At 33.7% G+C, this 19,708-nt stretch overlaps 1 protein-coding gene across 2 annotated transcripts in view; it reads left to right on the plus strand.

The window, feature by feature from the left end:
* The window catches only part of for (cGMP-dependent protein kinase for), an 89,016-nt gene that overhangs the window by 24,589 nt on the left and 44,719 nt on the right, over positions 1 to 19,708 (plus strand). Inside the window, exons 1-2 of one of the 2 annotated variants that reach the window (XM_066403572.1) lie at positions 15,192 to 15,719; positions 17,862 to 18,028. In XM_066403572.1, coding sequence (XP_066259669.1) covers positions 15,280 to 15,719; positions 17,862 to 18,028 — 607 coding nt within the window. In that variant the 5' untranslated portion in view covers positions 15,192 to 15,279. Of the gene's footprint in view, positions 1 to 15,191; positions 15,720 to 17,861; positions 18,029 to 19,708 lie in introns of those variants that run through there. The other variant, XM_066403571.1, reaches the window with a different exon arrangement.

Here is a 19,708-nt window from a genome sequence, read left to right on the forward strand (position 1 = left end):
TTATATTAGCCAGCAATAACAAGACTAATATTATTAAAGATTTATCGCTTATTCACAACAAATGTTGAAAATAGCCTCCGCTCATCTCAATACACTCTCTAATTCTCTTCTTCATAGATTTCGAAGTCCATGTAATGGTGGATCGATTTATAAAAAACTCATTTTTTTTGGAAAAGGGTCTATTCTAACGAGATGAAATAAGTGGACCTTTTTTAGTGAAACATTTTGCGATTCAATAATTTGAGTTCAAAAATTAAGAAATGTCACGAACAAAAAAGTTACGGGAAACATTTACGTAAGAGACTCCCTATATGTGACGCCCCTAACTAAAATCTGGAATTATTAACAAACAAAAATTATTCTAAATTATTACAGTATACTGAATTTTATAAATTTAGAGCAAACCGTTTATAAAATATTGTGAAAAAAAAATTGTCAGAGTTCTCCCTTGAAGCGGTTCTAGCCCCTTTAAGAAGCAATTTTTGGAGTATGTTTATGAGAACATTTTTTGTTATTTTAATGTCTAGAATCACCTCCCACAATATTTCAACGTTATTTCGGGACACCCTGTGTCCTAGAAAGCTAGAAAGAAGGCTCAGTTGTCAAGACCTTCAACTGTTCCGAAATTCAAAAGAAACACGAATAGGAGGTTAAAAAGTTAGTTGATGTTACCCCAGTAAATTATGTTGCCACCATCGATGAAGACAAAAAACGTAAAACATCAAACAACAGAACTGCGACTCCGTGTAATGAAAACTACAAGCACACACAGTAAATTATTTTTGGCGAATAATCTGCGGACACATGAAAAAAAAAATGTACGAACACGTACTGTCCCTCAAGTAGGTGGAGGGAAATGTACGGGCACATACTAGTCGAGACTGACACAATCAAAAAGGAAATCTAAACCCTTTCTGTATCCGCTAACTCTTTCCTTGAAATCCATGTCAATGTGGGGGATCTTAAGCAAGATGAAAAACTTTAATGAGCTGAACTAAAATACAGTTTGCAGTGATCATTAGGTAAACAGGCAATTTAAAATTCCTTTTACTTGTGGTTATTTATTTCTCACGTGCATTGCCGCTGTCGCTTCAGGTAGCCAAGTCATATTATTCAAAATGTGAAGGCACCTACATACTAATAATATGATATATACGGCTAACGCTGAAATTCATCAGCAGGAGTGTGTTATGTACGAGTATCCTCCTGCAACAAACGGTTTAAGCCGACGACGAGACCCGGTACCGGCATTTCAGTCCGACCGAACTCGCGTTTCATTTCAGACGTTCATATTTCGGAATATGTCCAATTAACGTTTTGTGCTAATTAATTTTCTATGATTTAATGTATTACACCAGAAAGGATTATTTTGTGTTCTTGTGAATAGTGCTGAAATATCTACAGGGCCTATCTGCAGCCCTATCTGAAGTGGAATACCTGATTAAGTGTTCAAAACAGAGGTAGTTAAAAGTAGGCATTTTGAAAATAGGTTAATTAGCGGGGATTTCAGTGAAGGTGCCTAGCCAGTGTTTTGATTAGAAGATTTGATTATTGAAATGCTGTTTTTAGAGTGAACTGCTTTCCTGGTTTAATTAACGACTCTATTTCGAGGAGCTGTTGGAAACAAATAATTGGTTCAGCCATTTTGAGAGCCCACTGCGACGAATCAGCTCATGCACAAAGTTTAAGAATTCTTTGAAAAACTTTTGAAAAAATTCAAAAGTTTTGAAATCCTTTTGGAATTCATATATTGAGAACGATATGCAGAAATCTCTTCAAAGTCGAAAGAAAATCATCGGGGAGGTTCTAAAAACTGTTCGAAATCTCCTAAAAATCTGAGTCACAAGAGTCGAAGCGAGTGGAAGATCTGAAAATTCCTTGGAAAAGTATAGAAAATAAATTCCAAAAATTCCGAGAAGTTAAAAATCGTGCAGCCTCTTCAGAAATTTTGGTTTGTTTAGCATTTTAACGATTGCAATAAAAAAAAGTCATATATAAGATACCTCGCAAATATGAGAAATTTTATATAGGCGAGACCTCTAGATGTTGTCCACCTCTCCGTATGTGTGAAATATTATTCCTAAACAATATATTCAAATGAAAAAAACAATTGATTATTGTCTATTAATGGCTATTAACACCTGTAATGTTGGCTGACAAAGTATGAATTTCCGGGATGTACTCGTTCTAGCATCGATGAGAACATCACCGACCGGGAAATGGAAACTTATAATTAAACTCGAAAAATTAAACTTGAAAGTTAAAATTAAAATCAATGGGTTCTGCTTGCAATTTCCTTTTTGATTCTTTTTTTCCACTCGTTTCGTTGAATTCCTTTTTGCATTTTCATCCTCTGTCGCTTTTCACCTATCCCATTAACCACACACACACACCGATGTTGTTTCTCTTGTCAAATCTGCGATTTTTACAAGATAGCCTTAAGATATAACCAGTAAAATTATGTTGCCTCCAGGTAGAGTTAAATTTAGCAAAATCGTGACAAGATTTCCTAAAATTGCGGGCTACTTAACGAAGGTTTTCTTGGACAATGATGATCATATACAGATATGGTACGTCACATGCTAATTTAAAAATTAGCATATATAATAATCATGTAATCAAGGTAGATGGCCTTTGAATTTTCAATTATTATTTAGTTTTGTTAACGTAATGAATTGCAATTCTCTTGCACATAAATATCAGGATGGGAAAATCGAGGATAAATCTAAAGCATGCAATAGGTGTATTGTGATTAAAATTAACCATTATGTAGGTTTTTTATGAGAAGCAAGCACCAATAAAGTGGAAATAAAGAAAGTATATCAGATATTTAACTCGGTCTTTTGTTTAGATATCGGCTCCCACCAAAATCTCGCACGGTATATACCGTTTAGTGGTCCCTTTAATAGGATTATGATTTTTTATCAGATCGCTTTGTGGGTTAGGTGGCTGCACTTAACACGCACCTCTTGTGTGTTAATGTCGTGACAATGATAATGATAATGTTAAAAAAAATGTGAATCTTTCTATGAATCCTTTTGTATATTCGTCTAATTAGAGACGCTATTCAATCAAAACATTGGTCAATACAAACCCAATAATTTTCAATTTGTATTTTATCTTAGCGAACGCAAATTGTGCCGTCTGTAGCCCTGGGAATGGCACAGTAGCAACCGTCCTAATTAATTATCATTGATATCTATCCGTAACAATTGAATCGGTTTCTTTAGCGGAGTGTAAAAGCCCTAGGTATTGTTATTAACTTGAGTTCATACACATAAGCGAATTTAAATATGACTTAAAATCTTGTTGTATTTGTCAGTTCTCACAATAGAAATTCGTCAGTTCATATAAATAATGGTGCTACTTTTCCAATCGTAGAGTCCGTCCCTGATTCATCCTAATTTAAATGGGTTAATATAACAAACCTCTAAAAAGCATCCAAATAACCCAAAATTCTCAACACTGATTTATTTATTTAACTGGCTAAAAATGTTATCAAACTTGAAGAGCCACAGAAGAACTGAAACACAATTCCACTAGATGTAACATTTTAATACAATATTGAATTCCCCTATCTTTTAATCTTTCATCATGAAATTCCAGAATTTGCTGTGTCTGTTGTTAGCACTTATCTATGTAGGTAACTGAGCTGCACTGTGCAGAATTAAGAGCTTTAAACATAAGTCAAGTGCCTGATTTGCTTTGGGGAATCTGGAATTAAATTTAATTAGACATTCAATTTTAGCACTTGAAGGCCGCAAACCTTCTAAGATATGAAATTGTGACGTTCATTTAATCTTAATCTCCTTTTTCAAAATTATCCCTTAGAATAAGAAAACTATGCTTCCTCAGATCTCAGTAGTCCCTAGCCATTCACGATTTAAGAATCTCGTGCATATCTTGTTTTAGGTCTGAACGAATTTTTTCTTTGCTATTTCTGTACGTTTTATAAATGTTTCCTATACTTTCTGGTACTTCTGGTATTCCGGAGCCACGCAGACCTTTACATTGGCCGAACAGGTAATTTACCGAGACCCAAAATACTGATGGATTTAGCACTACACAAAAAAATCGCGTTTGCTTTATAATTTCTTTAATTAATGAATCGCAGTTTCTTAATTGCTCATTAAACGATCTGCCCGATCTGGTATGTTTACGTGCAAAGTGGATCATCTTTTAGATATAGTTTCACTAGTGCACAGTTCCAATTGTATCTTAAATCAGTGGCAACATTGAAAATTCACATGTACGTTTTTACATTGTTCACCATCTAACCCATCAATTTTGGTTCTAACGAAAAAGTTACATGACAATTTGAAGAGCTATCTTAAGGTATCAACTTAATTGTGTACCAAGAATGTGATTGTTTACAAACATCGGAACATTGCCAATTTACGAATTGGAAAATGTTTTTAGTTAGCAAATGATTGGACGATATTGCGGAAATTCTCAATTTTGTATATTACTGAAAAATTTCTATATTACTATATATTGCGACTTGGATAACTATGCGTAAAAATGCTTAGCGCAAACCGCCATTCATAAAGAGCCTTAGTGCGCTCTATTTGGTTGCCCCAAAACGCTCTATTTGTCTACAAATAGGGCGTTTGAATAAGATTTGTTCAGCGTACTGAATAAGATCAGTAATTCGAACATCTTCGGACTTTTTCAATGCTCAAATGGATTTTGAACCGGCATTAAAATGCTCACATTAACATTAAATTAGCCAATCGTGTAGATGGTTTGGAAGATACCCGTACATTCCCGCGAATTGGCACACTCTGTATGAATAAACGAAAACATCTGACTACTTTAATTTTTATTTCAACTTCTACTAAAGTGCGTTAACAAAAAAATACTTAACAGTTAATGAACGCGTCGTCAATAATTAACCAGCCCCATATGTACCATAAACATCTTCCATAGAAATACGAGTTGAACATTCGAATGACGTAGCATTGATTTAAGTGATTTGCCGAACAATTGTTGTTAATTTAGTGCTAATTGAAATGGCCGTAATCGGTTCTATTGTCATCTTTAACCACATATTCATCGTAATAGAGACCGCGAGCTTCTCCGCTTTAAGACGCATTCTTTTACTGAGGGGGGTGCATTGTTATGGTAATTTTGATAATTAATTTTCTAAATAGAGTTCATATGTGAACATGGACCCACATGACTTGTGGATCTTTTGAACTATGCGGGGCATCGATTGGTTTGGGTATAGGTGCTTGTAGATCGTTGTAGGATGATGTTTGATTATTAGTTATAGTTAAACCTTGTTACCTAGTAATTTTTAATATTTATTGAAATAATTATTAGTCCTTTTTAATCTTGAGCTTGTCATGTTACCTTTCGGGGCCTCCTCTTGTATGTTCGCGCAATTAGCGACAACGTTCCAGTCAAACCTTAGTCAATAAAAATCAATAATTGTTATCTGTTTGAATTAAATTCCATTAGAGACCCGACATATCACTGTCAAATCTGGGGAAAGCGCAGCACTAACAAACCTTATTTTCCAATGATCCCTGGTGATTTCACATGAATATTATTTGTATTGCTGAATATGTGAACATATTTCCGCCGTTTTAGTTACAGTTTCATCATGTTATAAAACCAAAAATATACACTTTTCAAGGGGTCTGTAGGCTGGATTTTAAGTCCATTGGAAGTCTTTAAACACTCAAAAATTGAAGTTAAGCTAAAATTGCATACCGGTTGAACTTATCGCAAAATACCTAAAATGTAGTTCGAAAGCTTTAGCTTTGATCAGGTACTTTCAGGTAGCATTCAATCAGGTTAAATTTTGAAAAGTCGAAATTTCGAGATACAAAAAGGCGTAATCAGCTGTAACTACATCTATGACTACTGACTGAAATGAGAATAAAATCGTAGCCAATAAAGCACATTAAGTAAGGAAAAATAAACCTGTGTCAGGTGTTTTCAAGTCGTGTCACGTCTCTGTGATATAAATACCAACAGTCATATTGGAGTTTCTAGGGAATAACCGCTAAAAACTATCAAAGTGATTTATAAATAGTCCGGGAAATGAAAGGTGCATTAGTTCAAACAAATGAAAAATGTGTTAATGGGACATGAACCTTTATTATCAGCCAACATATCCAGAATACTAGTTTATATCGGAATTTTGCATTTATATCGAATCATCCTATCGTTGCACAATGTTGTATTGTGCAGTTGCATTATCCGAAGGAAAATCATACATTATCAAACAAATCGTACAACATATGCCGTTGGGCAATAATTTATCAATGTCGATTTACGGTAATCCTACAGCTGAAAAATGTTGCGCAATCAAACGCAACTCATCTATACTTACCACCATTTTAAACTATACCATTTTAAAAATATACTACAATTTTGAAACTAGTCAAACATTTGTCCAACGCATCAAACACTGCTGTGCATTCACAAATTATTACGCATAGCAAGTGTTTGAGATAATTTGTCTGAAAGTTAACGATTTGTTCCAATTTTAACAATGCAACATCTTTTCCCATTGTTACGCTAAATCACTCACTGGCAAATTACAGTAGTAATTTGCACTAGTATAATTATCGCGGTAATTTGCACTCGTGCAATCGTCGGGATAATTTCCCTGGTCGTATTAGGAATTTTGTAACAAATTAAAATATTTCAATTTTTTGCGATCGTGTTCGTCGAGGATGTGATTCACAAAATTCTGCAACGAAAATGTATCCATAATTTTTGACAGCATTATAATCATGCAAGTTAAACTAGAAAGGCACTTGTGCGCTGCGTTCACTCGTAGTCTTAGTTTGCAATCGTACAAATATCCCAAAAATTATAGATTAGAGAAGACGAAAAATTTACATGAACATGGATCCGGTAATGTTTCGTTTTCAAGATACAGAGTGTCAAACTTTTTTAAAACATCGTTAGATATTAAAAAAAAATCTAAATAAAAAGAAGATGCAAACTAATATGACGTTGAAATTTGGGGACAGTTTTTAATGTAATACAAAGGAATCTCTTAAACTAGAAATTGTTTAACAGTAAGTAACATGAAACTTACAACAGTTGCTGAATAAATCCTTCAATTTCAATACAAGTATTAGCTCGTCTTAACATCGATTGCCGAACACATTGAAATATTCCCGGCGTATATCTTATCTAGTTACATGAATCCCATATCCGTTAGAATAATTCTTCATTGTTAACCGGATTTCTATAGATTTGACTAGACATGTCCTCAAAGGAAAGAATCTAACGGATTTAAATCTGGTCGCCTGGATGGCCATGACTGTGGACCCGCGCGAACGACCTAGCATTCTCCATAAAATAGATCAAGAAACTGGCGTGCTACTGTGCTAAAGTGAGCTAGGGTTCTATCGTGTGTGAACCACATTACTCCTCTGTCTTAAAATGGGACATTTTCTAATAATGCAAATAATACAAATTCAAAAAAGTCCTAACCTGAAAACCGAAAAAGTCGGTGGCGCATAAATGACAATAATAGACATAAATAATAATGCCAAGTTTCAACAAAATCGACTAAAGGATTATTAAAATTGTTACGGAAAAAGATTTAAGAAAAAAAATTGATACCCTGTATCTTGAAAAGGAAGCATTACTGGACGTATGTTTATGTAAACTTTTCATCTTAGAATCACTGAAAGAATCACCTTTTGAAGTATGGCCACTTACTTAAATAACACCCTGTATAAACCCTGATAACGTATGGCCCTGAACCTTGAAAGAGAACATCGGCTTGGTAAGTCCATCATCTACCACATAACATCAATGATATGCCAGAATGATGTTGCAAAAAACGATTACTGTGAACATAACCTGTAGGAGAGCAAAGTATGATTTTCTTTTCGGATGAATTTCAAAACCGCCATTTAATAATTCCCAATATTTGTTTTTACTTCTAAATTATACTGACGAAAAAATAACTGTAATTATTTTTCTCTAAGGGAACCGGGTTTCTATTTTTAGATAGATCCTGGCCATTTTTCTAATGAACGTGTATCTGGAGCTGCTATCGCCATTCATCAATTGAAGATATAAAAATATTTAATATTTGTGTGGATTAATTGCGAATTCTAAAAATATGTCTTCTCTCTTTCTTCCTGTTCTTGGATGAGAACAGTTGGTTCAAATTTAAATGAAATTGGTCAACTTCATTTAAATTATTTATTTTAAAGACTTCTACGAATTGTGAAAATTCAAATTTTGAAACGCCATGTATAGACTTATCTTTACTATTTTAAGACCATGAAACTGAAATTCGCACCTCCATGTCATACACTTCCAAACTAATCAGATTTAAATCACATGTATCGAGAGTAATCTTGATTTATGGGGCGAAAATAATAAATACATTGATTTATTGTGCGGTGCGTTTAAGTCCTGTAATCCTTCAACGAATCTAATAACAAATTCATTAGAAAATTTCCATTCTCGTAACATGAGAATCGCTTAATTAAAACTGATTGTTTTTATCGACATTCAGATTCGTTAATTCGCATTTGCTACTGTGGTATTAGCGCTTAATAAAGTATTATTTATTTATTTATTTATTTATCAATAAAATGATTCTGTTGTGTTGCTAATTAGTGAAGTTCTAGATGTTTTAAAGATAATTGTCGATAAATGCTTTTTCGTTAAGAATTGATACATAGAATGAATCTATCGCATATGGACATGGCGAGCGTCAATCGGGATTTCTGTGTAAATCCCAGAGGCCCTCATCGCCTGGTTTGTCGAATCTAGTATGTTGGCACAGTGCCGTCCGGTAAGGGGGAAGTTCTGTATTATTATCGCCAATTATTTCACCAATTTTGCATGCCTGTGGTGTATACTTGGATAGTGCATGATAGGTATAATCAATAAGTTTTGGTTTTCCGTTATTCAGATTCATTAATTCTTGCGTTAACGTAGATTAACTAGCCAGCTTGGATTATGGGGATACCAATTTTCTTCTTATTACATACCACTTCCGCTTAGAGCGGTATGTGCTAAGTATTTTAAGACCCTCATGTATGATGTGGTATTAGGTATGGGTACTATTTTCTGCGTTTGTTTATCAGTTTTTCCTTTCTCTTCTGTTGAGAAGAAAAAGGAAAAAATCGTTAAAGTAAGAGTCCGCATTACTCCTACTGATATTTTACCAATTAAAGATTGAAGCTAATGATAATGTGTAATGAAGTTGTATGTAGTTTTGCGTCGCCTTTCATGACCAACCGCACCCACAGGGCGGCCCCAACTAAAGCCGAAGAAAAAGCCGCACCTTGATAAATTTAACAAACCGCCGGCCAATTACATGTGAAATTCCCATTTCTACTCAGAGGCAATTATTACTACATTTCGGCATCATAAAGATGTCAACGGTAGCGCTCCCTGTAGTGTTAATCGATTCCATATATTAACGGTAGCTGAAGCTCTGCTAAAATATATGATAATTTGATATGGCGAGTGTTAGGGTATGTTCCTTCAACATCTAAAGAGCGTGTTAGATTTACATTTGATCTTATCAAATACGTTAGCGTCAAAACTGAGAGCAATGTTGTTATATTTTGTTAACTTATTTTGCTAATCTGAACTAAACGAAGAGTTTAGTTACAATTTAAACTGACTCACCTTATAAGTATAGAATTTTTTAAGATTCGTTCCGAGATAATCGAATCACTTAGCTTGATCTGAAATTTGTAGTCATTAAGTAAAAGATTTTGAATTACATTATTCCGAAAAACGCAACATGTTATAAGTCCAATTCAGAATCAATTTGAAAATTGTTTATTTTTGATTGCACATCAACGGCTGCTCTGTATATACCTACCGTTCACGACTTAAAGTTACGAATAAACCGCCATGATTGCATGCTGATGGCGTTAAGTATAGCTGGACTTTTATACAATTTAAACTTATTTTAGAGCCTTCTAGCCATGTTTTTGCACACCAGATTTAACTGCTAAGAAAATATACGCCTCTGCTTATTTATGCAATTGACCATATACTTCTTATAGCTTTTGCCATCGTTCATCGCAAATAAAAAAAAAAAAACAGTTGAATAAAACCCAATTTTTACTTAATCATATCACGAGCAACCAACATACAGAGTGTCTCGATTGCAAATGTCGTAAATTAAAAACTGAGAATTTTATTTATCTGTCAAATATAATATCTCAACAATGCATTACTGGTTTTTTATTGTTACGCTAAACCAATCAACATCGAATTACCGCGGTACTTTATCTATCATTTTTGGTAACTTCACACTCACGTAAATTAATCTGAAAAAAGCCCTCGTGCACTACGTGCATTAATGATCTTTTTCAACTGAACTTGCATTCGTGCAAACGTCTAAAGTATTGTCGATAATTTTCATTTCAGTTTATTACATTACCCCAGATCACAAGGAATCCCATTTCGAGCAAAAAATAAATGAGAACATACAAGCTCGCAAACGCTTCATTATCGAGATGCAGTATGTTAAAAATTAAATCTAACGCTTTTGTGTTTTAATTATAACTCCTAGGATATTCTAGTATGTAGCTGCTTCACGCTCTGTATTTTTATTATTAATCGTGTTTAAACACAATTTTTGTTTCAAGAAAAAATTTTAAGTTCTATTCTAAAGCATTGTCAAAAACGTTATTCGCATAATTCGCAGACGATAAGAAATGCGAAAAAATCGCGTGGAACGAAGAGATTTTAACTAAAGCAATAATACAAATTTGAATCAGTAGTAGTCAGTAATATATCACAAAAAAAAGTTTCGGGGTTGTGAAAAGGGGCCGGACCCAAAAAAAAATTTTGTGCAATTGAGTAATGATTTTGTTGGGTCCAATTATGTGGAGTTTCAAAAGTAATCTCCAGTAAAAATTTGAAGCAAATCTCTCTTATTTATATGAGCTATAAATAAAAATAAAAAAACGATTAATTCTTTGACAACATGTATCTCTATAACGAAGTGCTTACGTACCTATTACCTCTTTTGCTCAAAATTAAATCATTAGTTTAAATTTTGGCATTTATGGCTGGGACATCCTGTATAATCGTGATGGAATTATTTGAGTACGACTGCATTTAATTAAAGCCCAATTAACAGACGTAAATATTTCTTTCTTATTTATGTATCACGTAGCCGTATCACAGGCATCTAAATCACATATAATGAATCCAATTAGCATATTATCCATGCTTTGGTATAAGGACGATAACTTGTCGAGGCTCGTGTCACAACTTGTGTGAATTAGAGGTATTGTAGCCAATAAAACATTGAACCTTAGAATGTGATTTATATTAATTGAATTATGCATGATCCCTGAGAATGTGGAACACTTCTGAATTTTTGATTATAATGCGTGTGGCATGAATGTAATTTGTCTTTTAGATTTTAAAAATATTAATAGAACTTGACTGATTGATGTGAAAAATATCCCTTGGATAGACTAATGATTCTTCTGATACTGATCAAGTGATGAATATCGCTTATTGCTAACATTCAAAATTCCTGTTGGCGTCCCATATAGCTTACTGAGGTTCGGAAAATCGACATAAATTTTTAGTCACGCTATACCTACTCATTTTTAACAATGTTTCTAGAACACCCTATATAACAAACTAGGATGACATTCGATCAAAGATTTCACTGAAAATATTTTGAAACTAGGTGCCAAATTTTTCCTACAAAAAACAGATTAGTAGAAAGTCGACGGGGAACGTTACTCAATCGGAATTACCTTAAATAATTCTCTTAAATCCATAATGAGATTATATTTAATCACATGTAATATAATATAATGTATCAAGAGTGTTGACAATTGTCGATCAATTTTAGGGCAATATTCAATCATGCAATTTACAATGAAAAAAGCAAGTGCGCATGGTCCATGAGTACTTTTTCTGATCCAGATTGCATAAATGAATGTTGTCCTAAAATTTATCTGTAATTTTTATACAGGAGCTGTACTCGGAGGAAAATTTCATAAACCGAATGCTACTTATTCGTAACTTTTTTATAGAATTTTTGACTCGTAGATATTGACAGAAATTTTATCGCATTAAAATTTGCTGAGAAATCTTATCGTGATAAAATTCGCTGATCGAAATTTTAACGTGAGAAAATCGTGCTCTCTCATTTTTTTTCTCATGCATTAAATAATACACTTTTTTATGATATATCGGATTACATTGATACCGAAACATTAACAGTAACTTCAGTCAAGTATTGATTAATCTTTCAATGTGTGGATCCCTACATCAGGAGCACGGTTATCTGAGAAAATAACAATAAATGAATGACATTATTTTGAAAAATTAATCCGTTTTTGACTGCATTTCCCCAAATATTGTACTATCAATACAACCCCAACATATTGACCCCCAGTGCTTCAATATTTTATTATATAGTATTTAATCAATTATTTATTTTTTTGAATTTATTAATTTGTTTCAATATTTTCTGCTCCTTTTGATTGTACAATGGACCCTGCACACTAAAGAAAATTATTATTTTATCGAAGTTCTATTACGAGTTTTTCATTTGACAAAATCTACAATATCACTAAGAAATTTATACGGGCATTTTACACCTCCTATAGAATAGAATACATATAGTTAGAACATCTAGTAACTGATTTAGACTGATTTCATTAATTGGAATCTAAACAGCAATCTATTGTAAATTTCTCTATAGGGATCGGCCCTTTGGAGAAAATGAATCACGGACTTGTAAAATTTATCTGAAAATAATGTCCAAAGAAACTTAAGAATCTGACCAATTATTAGCCATTATTTTCTAAATATTTCATCAGCTAACAGTTCAGGTTTTATGCTGCTTTACATGTAATGCATTGCTCGCTATTCAATTAGCATGCATGCACGTGTAGTAATTATAGGCAATGAAATTTGAGATATGAGGGTTCATTAATGCTTTGTTATGAATGTAACAACATTTCAACAGGCTTGTTAGAGCGTATGGAAAGAAGCCAATTATCCAATTTTTGTATAAGTATGTATAAATGTTTATTATTGCATACACGAGCAGGTTAATTGCAGAAAAGGGTCAGAGGCCGAATTGTGTTTTATCGCAATCACGAAAAAAAGTAATGATTAGTCCTTAAAAACGATAGCTTTTTAGCTTTTTTTGTGATTCCTATCACATCCCCTGCGGTAGAAGAGGAGTTGCTCATTGCCTACAAGAAACGGGTTGATTTGGAATTTTTTCCTTTGATTATCAGTAATTTTTCCTTCTTTTATTCCTAATGCCTATTTTATTATATAGTAAAAATATCGCTAAGAATTTCAATTTGATTCGCAAATCTTTATTCACGACAGCATCGACTGTCAGTAACAAAAAAGTGCAAAAGTGTCGGTTGGGTCAAGCCAAGAAACCTGCAAAACCAGTGATTACAAAGCCAAAACTAGTCAGAAAATTGTACGTTTTGGGTGATCTTTCCCTCGAAGATTATAACGCTCTTAGATGGAGCATTCAGATGGAATATCAAAAGGTAGAAAATGAAACGATGAAGGTGAAGGTGAAGGTGAAACTTTGGGAGCAGTTTCACTTTCTCGTGATCAAGTTATTTTTTATCGACTGTGCAAAAATAAACATATGTGATTTTAATGTATAAATTATTGGAATTGCTACTCATGTGATAAGAAAAATTACGTTTAGACATTATCACTGATGTCAATATTCTATTAGTCATTCTATTCAATGGAATTATCTCAATGTGTGAGCGTATGCCAATTTTATGATGCAAGTTCAGGTAAAGATTGAATCTATCTTAGATAATATCACAGATTGTATATAGGGTGTCCCAAAGGTAATGAGATAAAGAGCAACAGCAGATTCCTACCATCAAAATATTAAGATCCAGCGCAATTGTATTCCGAAAGTTAATGTTAACAAAGATACAGAGTGTTAAAGTTTAAATTTTATTTTTTATTTTATTTCATATTTTCAGTCTTTTGACCTATGAGACTGAAATTGGCTTCACGGGAGCTTTTGGATGTGGCAAACAAGGTAGTGCTGTCGGTTTTATTGCAGCTAATAGGGGGCCACACTTGAAACAGACCTTGGCTAGTTAAAAGGGCTTTAATTTTTTTTTTGCGCAGCTCCAGTAGCCCTATTAATAAAAATGATCATTCTGTTTAACATTCTAGATAAAAAAAGGTATACCTGTTAGAAGTCTCAAAACTTGGCCGTTTTTAAGGTATTTTTTAGTTTAATGCCTTATGAATGTTCGTACGTATGTATTCTTGAATAGAGCCGAGAGCTGGCGAACTAGTTACTTACATGTAATACTAAACTGATTTTTAAATTATCTAGGTATATTGACGTATTTGTACGAACTAGTAAAGTTGGTTTTGGGCAATTTTCTTTCTAAGTTGTAATTTACGGAAAGTCACAGTGCACGTACCGCTATTACATTATAAACATATCAGCGCTATTAAAACGACAAATATCTCGAAAACGGTCAAGTTTTGAGGCTATAAACTCCGTACGCCAAATTTCAGTCCCATAGATCAAAAGACTGTGAAGATATGAAATAAAATTTAAACTTTTACACCCTGTATGTTTGTTAACATTACTCGGAATGCAACAATTGCGTTACGTCTTAATATTTTGATGGCGAGAATTTGCCATTGCTCTTTGTTCCGTTACTTTTAGAACACCCTGTACTCATTTTCGTCAAAGTTCTCCTCGATACAGGGCCTGTTTAAAATGCAGTACATAATACGCATATTACATCATTATCAGTATTTTAATTAATTGTACTTAATATAATTCGAAAGTTTTACAATCTGATAAAAGAATGATTAAATTTTCTCTCGTTTTTACCTCATATTGTGTCTTAATCCATTTTGACCGAGCATCGCGTGTACTCTTAATTAACTCAACCTCCCTGAGTGTTGGTATGTATAACTAAAGGCTTAGCAATACATTGAGATTTTAATTACACAATTACAATAAATACAAAACACTTCTCAGACTAGCGAATAGAATAATCTTTATCAGGGATTGGCAATCTCATTTTAAATGTATGATAACACAATTAAAATCTTTCAGTATTAAGAGTACGTCACATCAGTAAAACTGCAAACAATGGCTAGGAAAAATTCGGTTAACTACAGTGTTTAAGTTAATAGAACGATGCCTACTCTTAATTACCTTCTATGTACCTATTCCGACAGGTGTTTGGGGCCTTAAAATAGTGTAGTTAAGTGATTCTATTATTTCGGTTGTTGCAACATGCTGTGTTAAAAAGACCTTATAAAATGAGCTGCTACAGTTTCGTGAATAAACTCATTCATCGATCCAAGAAAATGTCCCCGCATGATCTGGAGGTCTTAGCTAACTATAAACAACTTCTCGAAGAGAAGAATAAGGAACTATCCAAAAAGGACGACATAATTGTCCAGCTGGAAAAGAAACTCGAAGATAAAGAGCTCTTGATTAAATACCTGCAAAATGAAATCGACAAGTTCAGACAGGTTGTCCGGCCTATCACCCAGAAAATTATTACAAGACAACTATCCCTTGGGGAGGACATTTGGAGGTTAAATGGAGATTCGGCTGTGAAAAATGGCAGTCATAAAGATATAGAGGAAACACAAACTCAAGAACCTTCACGCATGAAAAGGGAGGGCATCAGTGCTGAGCCAGTTAATTTGAGCAAGAGTGATTTGCAGATCAAAAAAATTCCGAAAACTTCTAGGTAAGTATTAGTACATTTACTTATCTCATTTGTCTCTGCGCTTAGTTAAGTGAAGCACTTTCGTCAAGTGCTTCATAGTCCTTCAATGTAGAGATTCTGTTTTGATTCATTTTTTAAATTGATTTTTAATTGTTACATTTCATCACTCACTTGAGATGCATTCAGTCTATACAAGATCCGAGACCTAAACTCGCCAGGCTCGTATTTTCTTTACTCTTTTAGACACAAACTTAAGTGATATGTTTAATTGAAAGTAAAAAATTGAAATTTGAAATTTTTAAACTCTTTAAAAATGGCCTAGTGGGGGTTCAAGAAAATATTTGTACGTGATGATAGCAATATTTAAGATACGGAAGAAGGTAAAAAAATATTTACAAAAATCCACTTTATTTATGAAATATCATCAAGGGCAATTTTTTTGACGCCCACTATGCCATTTTTAAAGTATTAAAAAAGACCTTCAATTTAATATATTACTTAAGGTTGTATCTAAAACAGTAAAGAAAATACAAGCCTGGGGAGTTTTAGGTCACGGACCCTGCATAGCCACCTGGCATGTCTCTAAACAGAATCATTTTTACAACTTTATTTGGTATTATACGAGGCAACAGAAAAATAAGACGAAAAAGTTTATTTATACTTATATATTGTATATGTGATTTCAAGCTTTGCTATCGAAATACAGAATGGCTTTTTAATAGCCATTTCCTCAGCATTCGCTAGTTTGAATTTAAACGAAGTCTGGCATTAAGTGTCTCTTAAAAAGACTTGATGTGTTCTCACCTTACCATTAACATTCTTTAAAACTCACTTAACAAACATGACCAAAATTGACCACTTATTTCCTTAAGAAGGGATTTCACACCTTATATTCTTTCCAGCTACTGCAATATAGAGTGAAACGTTTCTGAACATGTGAGTATAATGGTAATCGTTGGTGTTACTGGAATTCGTATTAAATTATTTTCTAGTATAAATGTTTCCTCCAGGAAATTACCGAGAAAAAACAGTATATTTCAACGGCGGTAGTGACGTTAGTCCTCGGAGTATCGCTGCTTCTGATTATGTTCTTAACAACACTTTTACACAGGTTGCCATGATTGACTTTGAATCACCCTGTATAAGTCTAAATGAATTTTATAAATGGTGGATATAACTAAAAATTGACGAGTTTCAGGGTTTTTCTACAAAAATCAATATATGAATTTTAAATCAATTCATTATAACCTTTTTGAGCTCACTGGATAATGGCAAAACTGACAAGAATATTACAGCAAGACCGAGCTCCATGTAAGAATAAACCCGTTCTAGTCTGGATCTTACAATTAGTCTTATTTGGCTTACCAGTCCTTCAAAGGTTCTTTTTGACTTAATGGTACTCTAGTCTCTCATTTGCCGTGTTTCTTCTCATGTACTCGGAAAACAAACATGCCCCTCTTAATTAAAAATTCGTTGATCATCTAGAATGTGTATTATCTTTGTCATAAAGTTTATTTCAATATAAATTAAGTTGTTCCACATATTTAGCTCTTTATTGTCATTTATCAAATCAAGAAAGGCGTTTCTTCGATCTTTTAAAACGAGTCTGCAAATTTAGACCTTTGGCAATAGGAATTTTATATTTGTGAGATAAGTTAATAAACCTGCTAAATGACGGCTGAGATAAAAACACATGAATTTGCTCTTTATAATTATCATTCACCGCGCAAATAGCTGTTGGGCATTTTTAATTCATTTCGATTTTTTTGTTGCTCAGGTATCCTATTAAGTTCTTCATTTACATAGAAATTGATTATTTCATTAGTGCCACTTTTAGTCCCGCAAAAAAAAAACTGGTGTAATTTAAGCGAATGAAACGCAACCAATAACGTGAAAGGCCGGCGGGAGTAAAATTAGTATTTTCCTCCCTTCTTGTGCAAATAACTATTGCGTATTTATGATAGAAAACACAATACTTTTACTCCAAAGGGAGTAAAAGTTCTTCCCTGCCTAAGAAGCAAAGTGCTTTTTCTTCCTTCAAATGACGGAAGAGAGTTCTGTTTTTGATGATGGTTCGTTAAAAGAAAATTATTCTGTGGTGACAGTTCATCAAACTTAATTATTTTGCCACATTTGCAGTTCTAATTATCTTTTCTTTTTCAGTTCACGAGAGCTAATCAAAGCAGCTATATTAGACAATGACTTCATGAAGAACTTAGAGTTGACGCAGATTAAGGAAATCGTAGATTGCATGTACCCTGAAGAATATCCGGCCAGCAGCCTCATTATTCGAGAGGGCGACGTTGGGAGCACCGTCTACGTGTTAGAAGGTAAGTGCAAATTCTATATTTTTGAGATTTTTAAAATGCTATAAAAAGTAATTGGCGACGGTTATTCCTAAAATTCACTTCAGGTTACGTTTTAAGAGTTACTTCAAACCGACTTGTTTCTGTTAATTTATTTAATCTTCCCTTAACATCTCTGTCTATTTATTAAATTAACTATAGAAATCTATAATTAACTATAAAATATAGATGCTTTGGGCTAGAGAATTTCATTAAACCACTCGGCGCTAAATAATTCTGTTTCTGACTTAACGTCTTAAAACGCCTGCAATTTTAACACTCCATAATGAAGCGTGAACGACATCTCATTTAGCTTAGAAAAAGTGAATATGTGCAGGCTGCAACTGAACGCCCTGTATTGGCTCAATTACGTCTACTATCGCCATCTACCAGCAGGTACCTGAATTTGTACATCTTCGACGGAGGAACCAAGCGAAACGTTTGCGGTCTGTAAAACGCAATGGTACCGGTTCTTCTAAGTTCGCTCCATCGCACTACTGCAACAAGATGGCAGTACAAGTCGGTGGTGCTCTACTATTTTTGTTAAAATTTACAATAATTTTTTAACGCATTTGTTGCAATAATAAGTAGGAAGGTTGTTCAATTTAGGCCAAGCGGCAGAATGATCCCTTAAAATTAGCTTACTTAAACCTTGGCCCTCGTAAAATTTGACGCCCGTAAGAAGTGCAATGGCAGCAATCGGACTTAAACAACCCCCTTATGATGGGTGCGTAAACCCAGGGTATATTTCAGGACAACTCGGTCGTGGTCAGAGATTCCTGAAGTTGTTGGACTTAAAAACGATAAAATAAACCACCTTGACGGTAAAGGGGAGAGGCAAATGCAATACAAAGAAGCTCGTACTTTGCCATAAAATGTTTTCTTCTGCATTTATTTCAAAAATTACTTCCAACAGCGCAAAATTTAGGAAATTTCAAAAGGAATTTATTCAAATTATTTGTCAAAGTGGAACCTGATAGTTTTTGTGAACATTTTCAGGACTCTTGAATAAGTAGGTTAGTGTACTAATGGGTTATTAGATCTTTATTAAATATTATATCATGCAGTGTTTGTGCACACACTTTTTAGGTGTTCGAATGTAATTACTTTGTAAGTGTTATTTTGCATAAAAGAAAGGATCTAGCTGTCTATCAGCTCAAAACCGATCCGATTCACCAAAAATTGAGTGGCTTTTAAAAGGTTTGCACATGGACGAGTGAAGGTTGGATTTAATAATGTTTAATTTTTCATTTTCTTTCACTTTTCCCAATAAGGAAATCCCCTTTTCTTTGCCATTAATTTCATTTTTATTCATATGAATTTATACGCACCTTGCAGCAATAAAATTACGTTTATTAATTACTGAATCTTAACGTGATAGCGCCTAACATGAAAGTAGTAGGAATGTGTACTCATACTTTTTCAAAAAAATACCGGAGTCACGATTTCTTTTCTCTCGTGGAAAACGCAATTTGCCGCACTTTCATTTGATTTTCCTTTCAAAGGTTAAGTGCCAAAGGTCAATCAGGATGTTACGGTTTTACCCAGAGAGCAGAAATTTTCAAGATGAATTCCGTGACCTAAGGTACTCATTGTTACAGCACGATGTAGTAACTTCAAAAGACGAAACTTTCATTTCCTGTAGTTGCGCACGGGTAGTCTTTC

This window comes from Euwallacea similis, chromosome 30, assembly GCF_039881205.1.
Source record: "Euwallacea similis isolate ESF13 chromosome 30, ESF131.1, whole genome shotgun sequence".
NCBI classification, from domain to species: Eukaryota; Metazoa; Arthropoda; class Insecta; order Coleoptera; family Curculionidae; genus Euwallacea; species Euwallacea similis.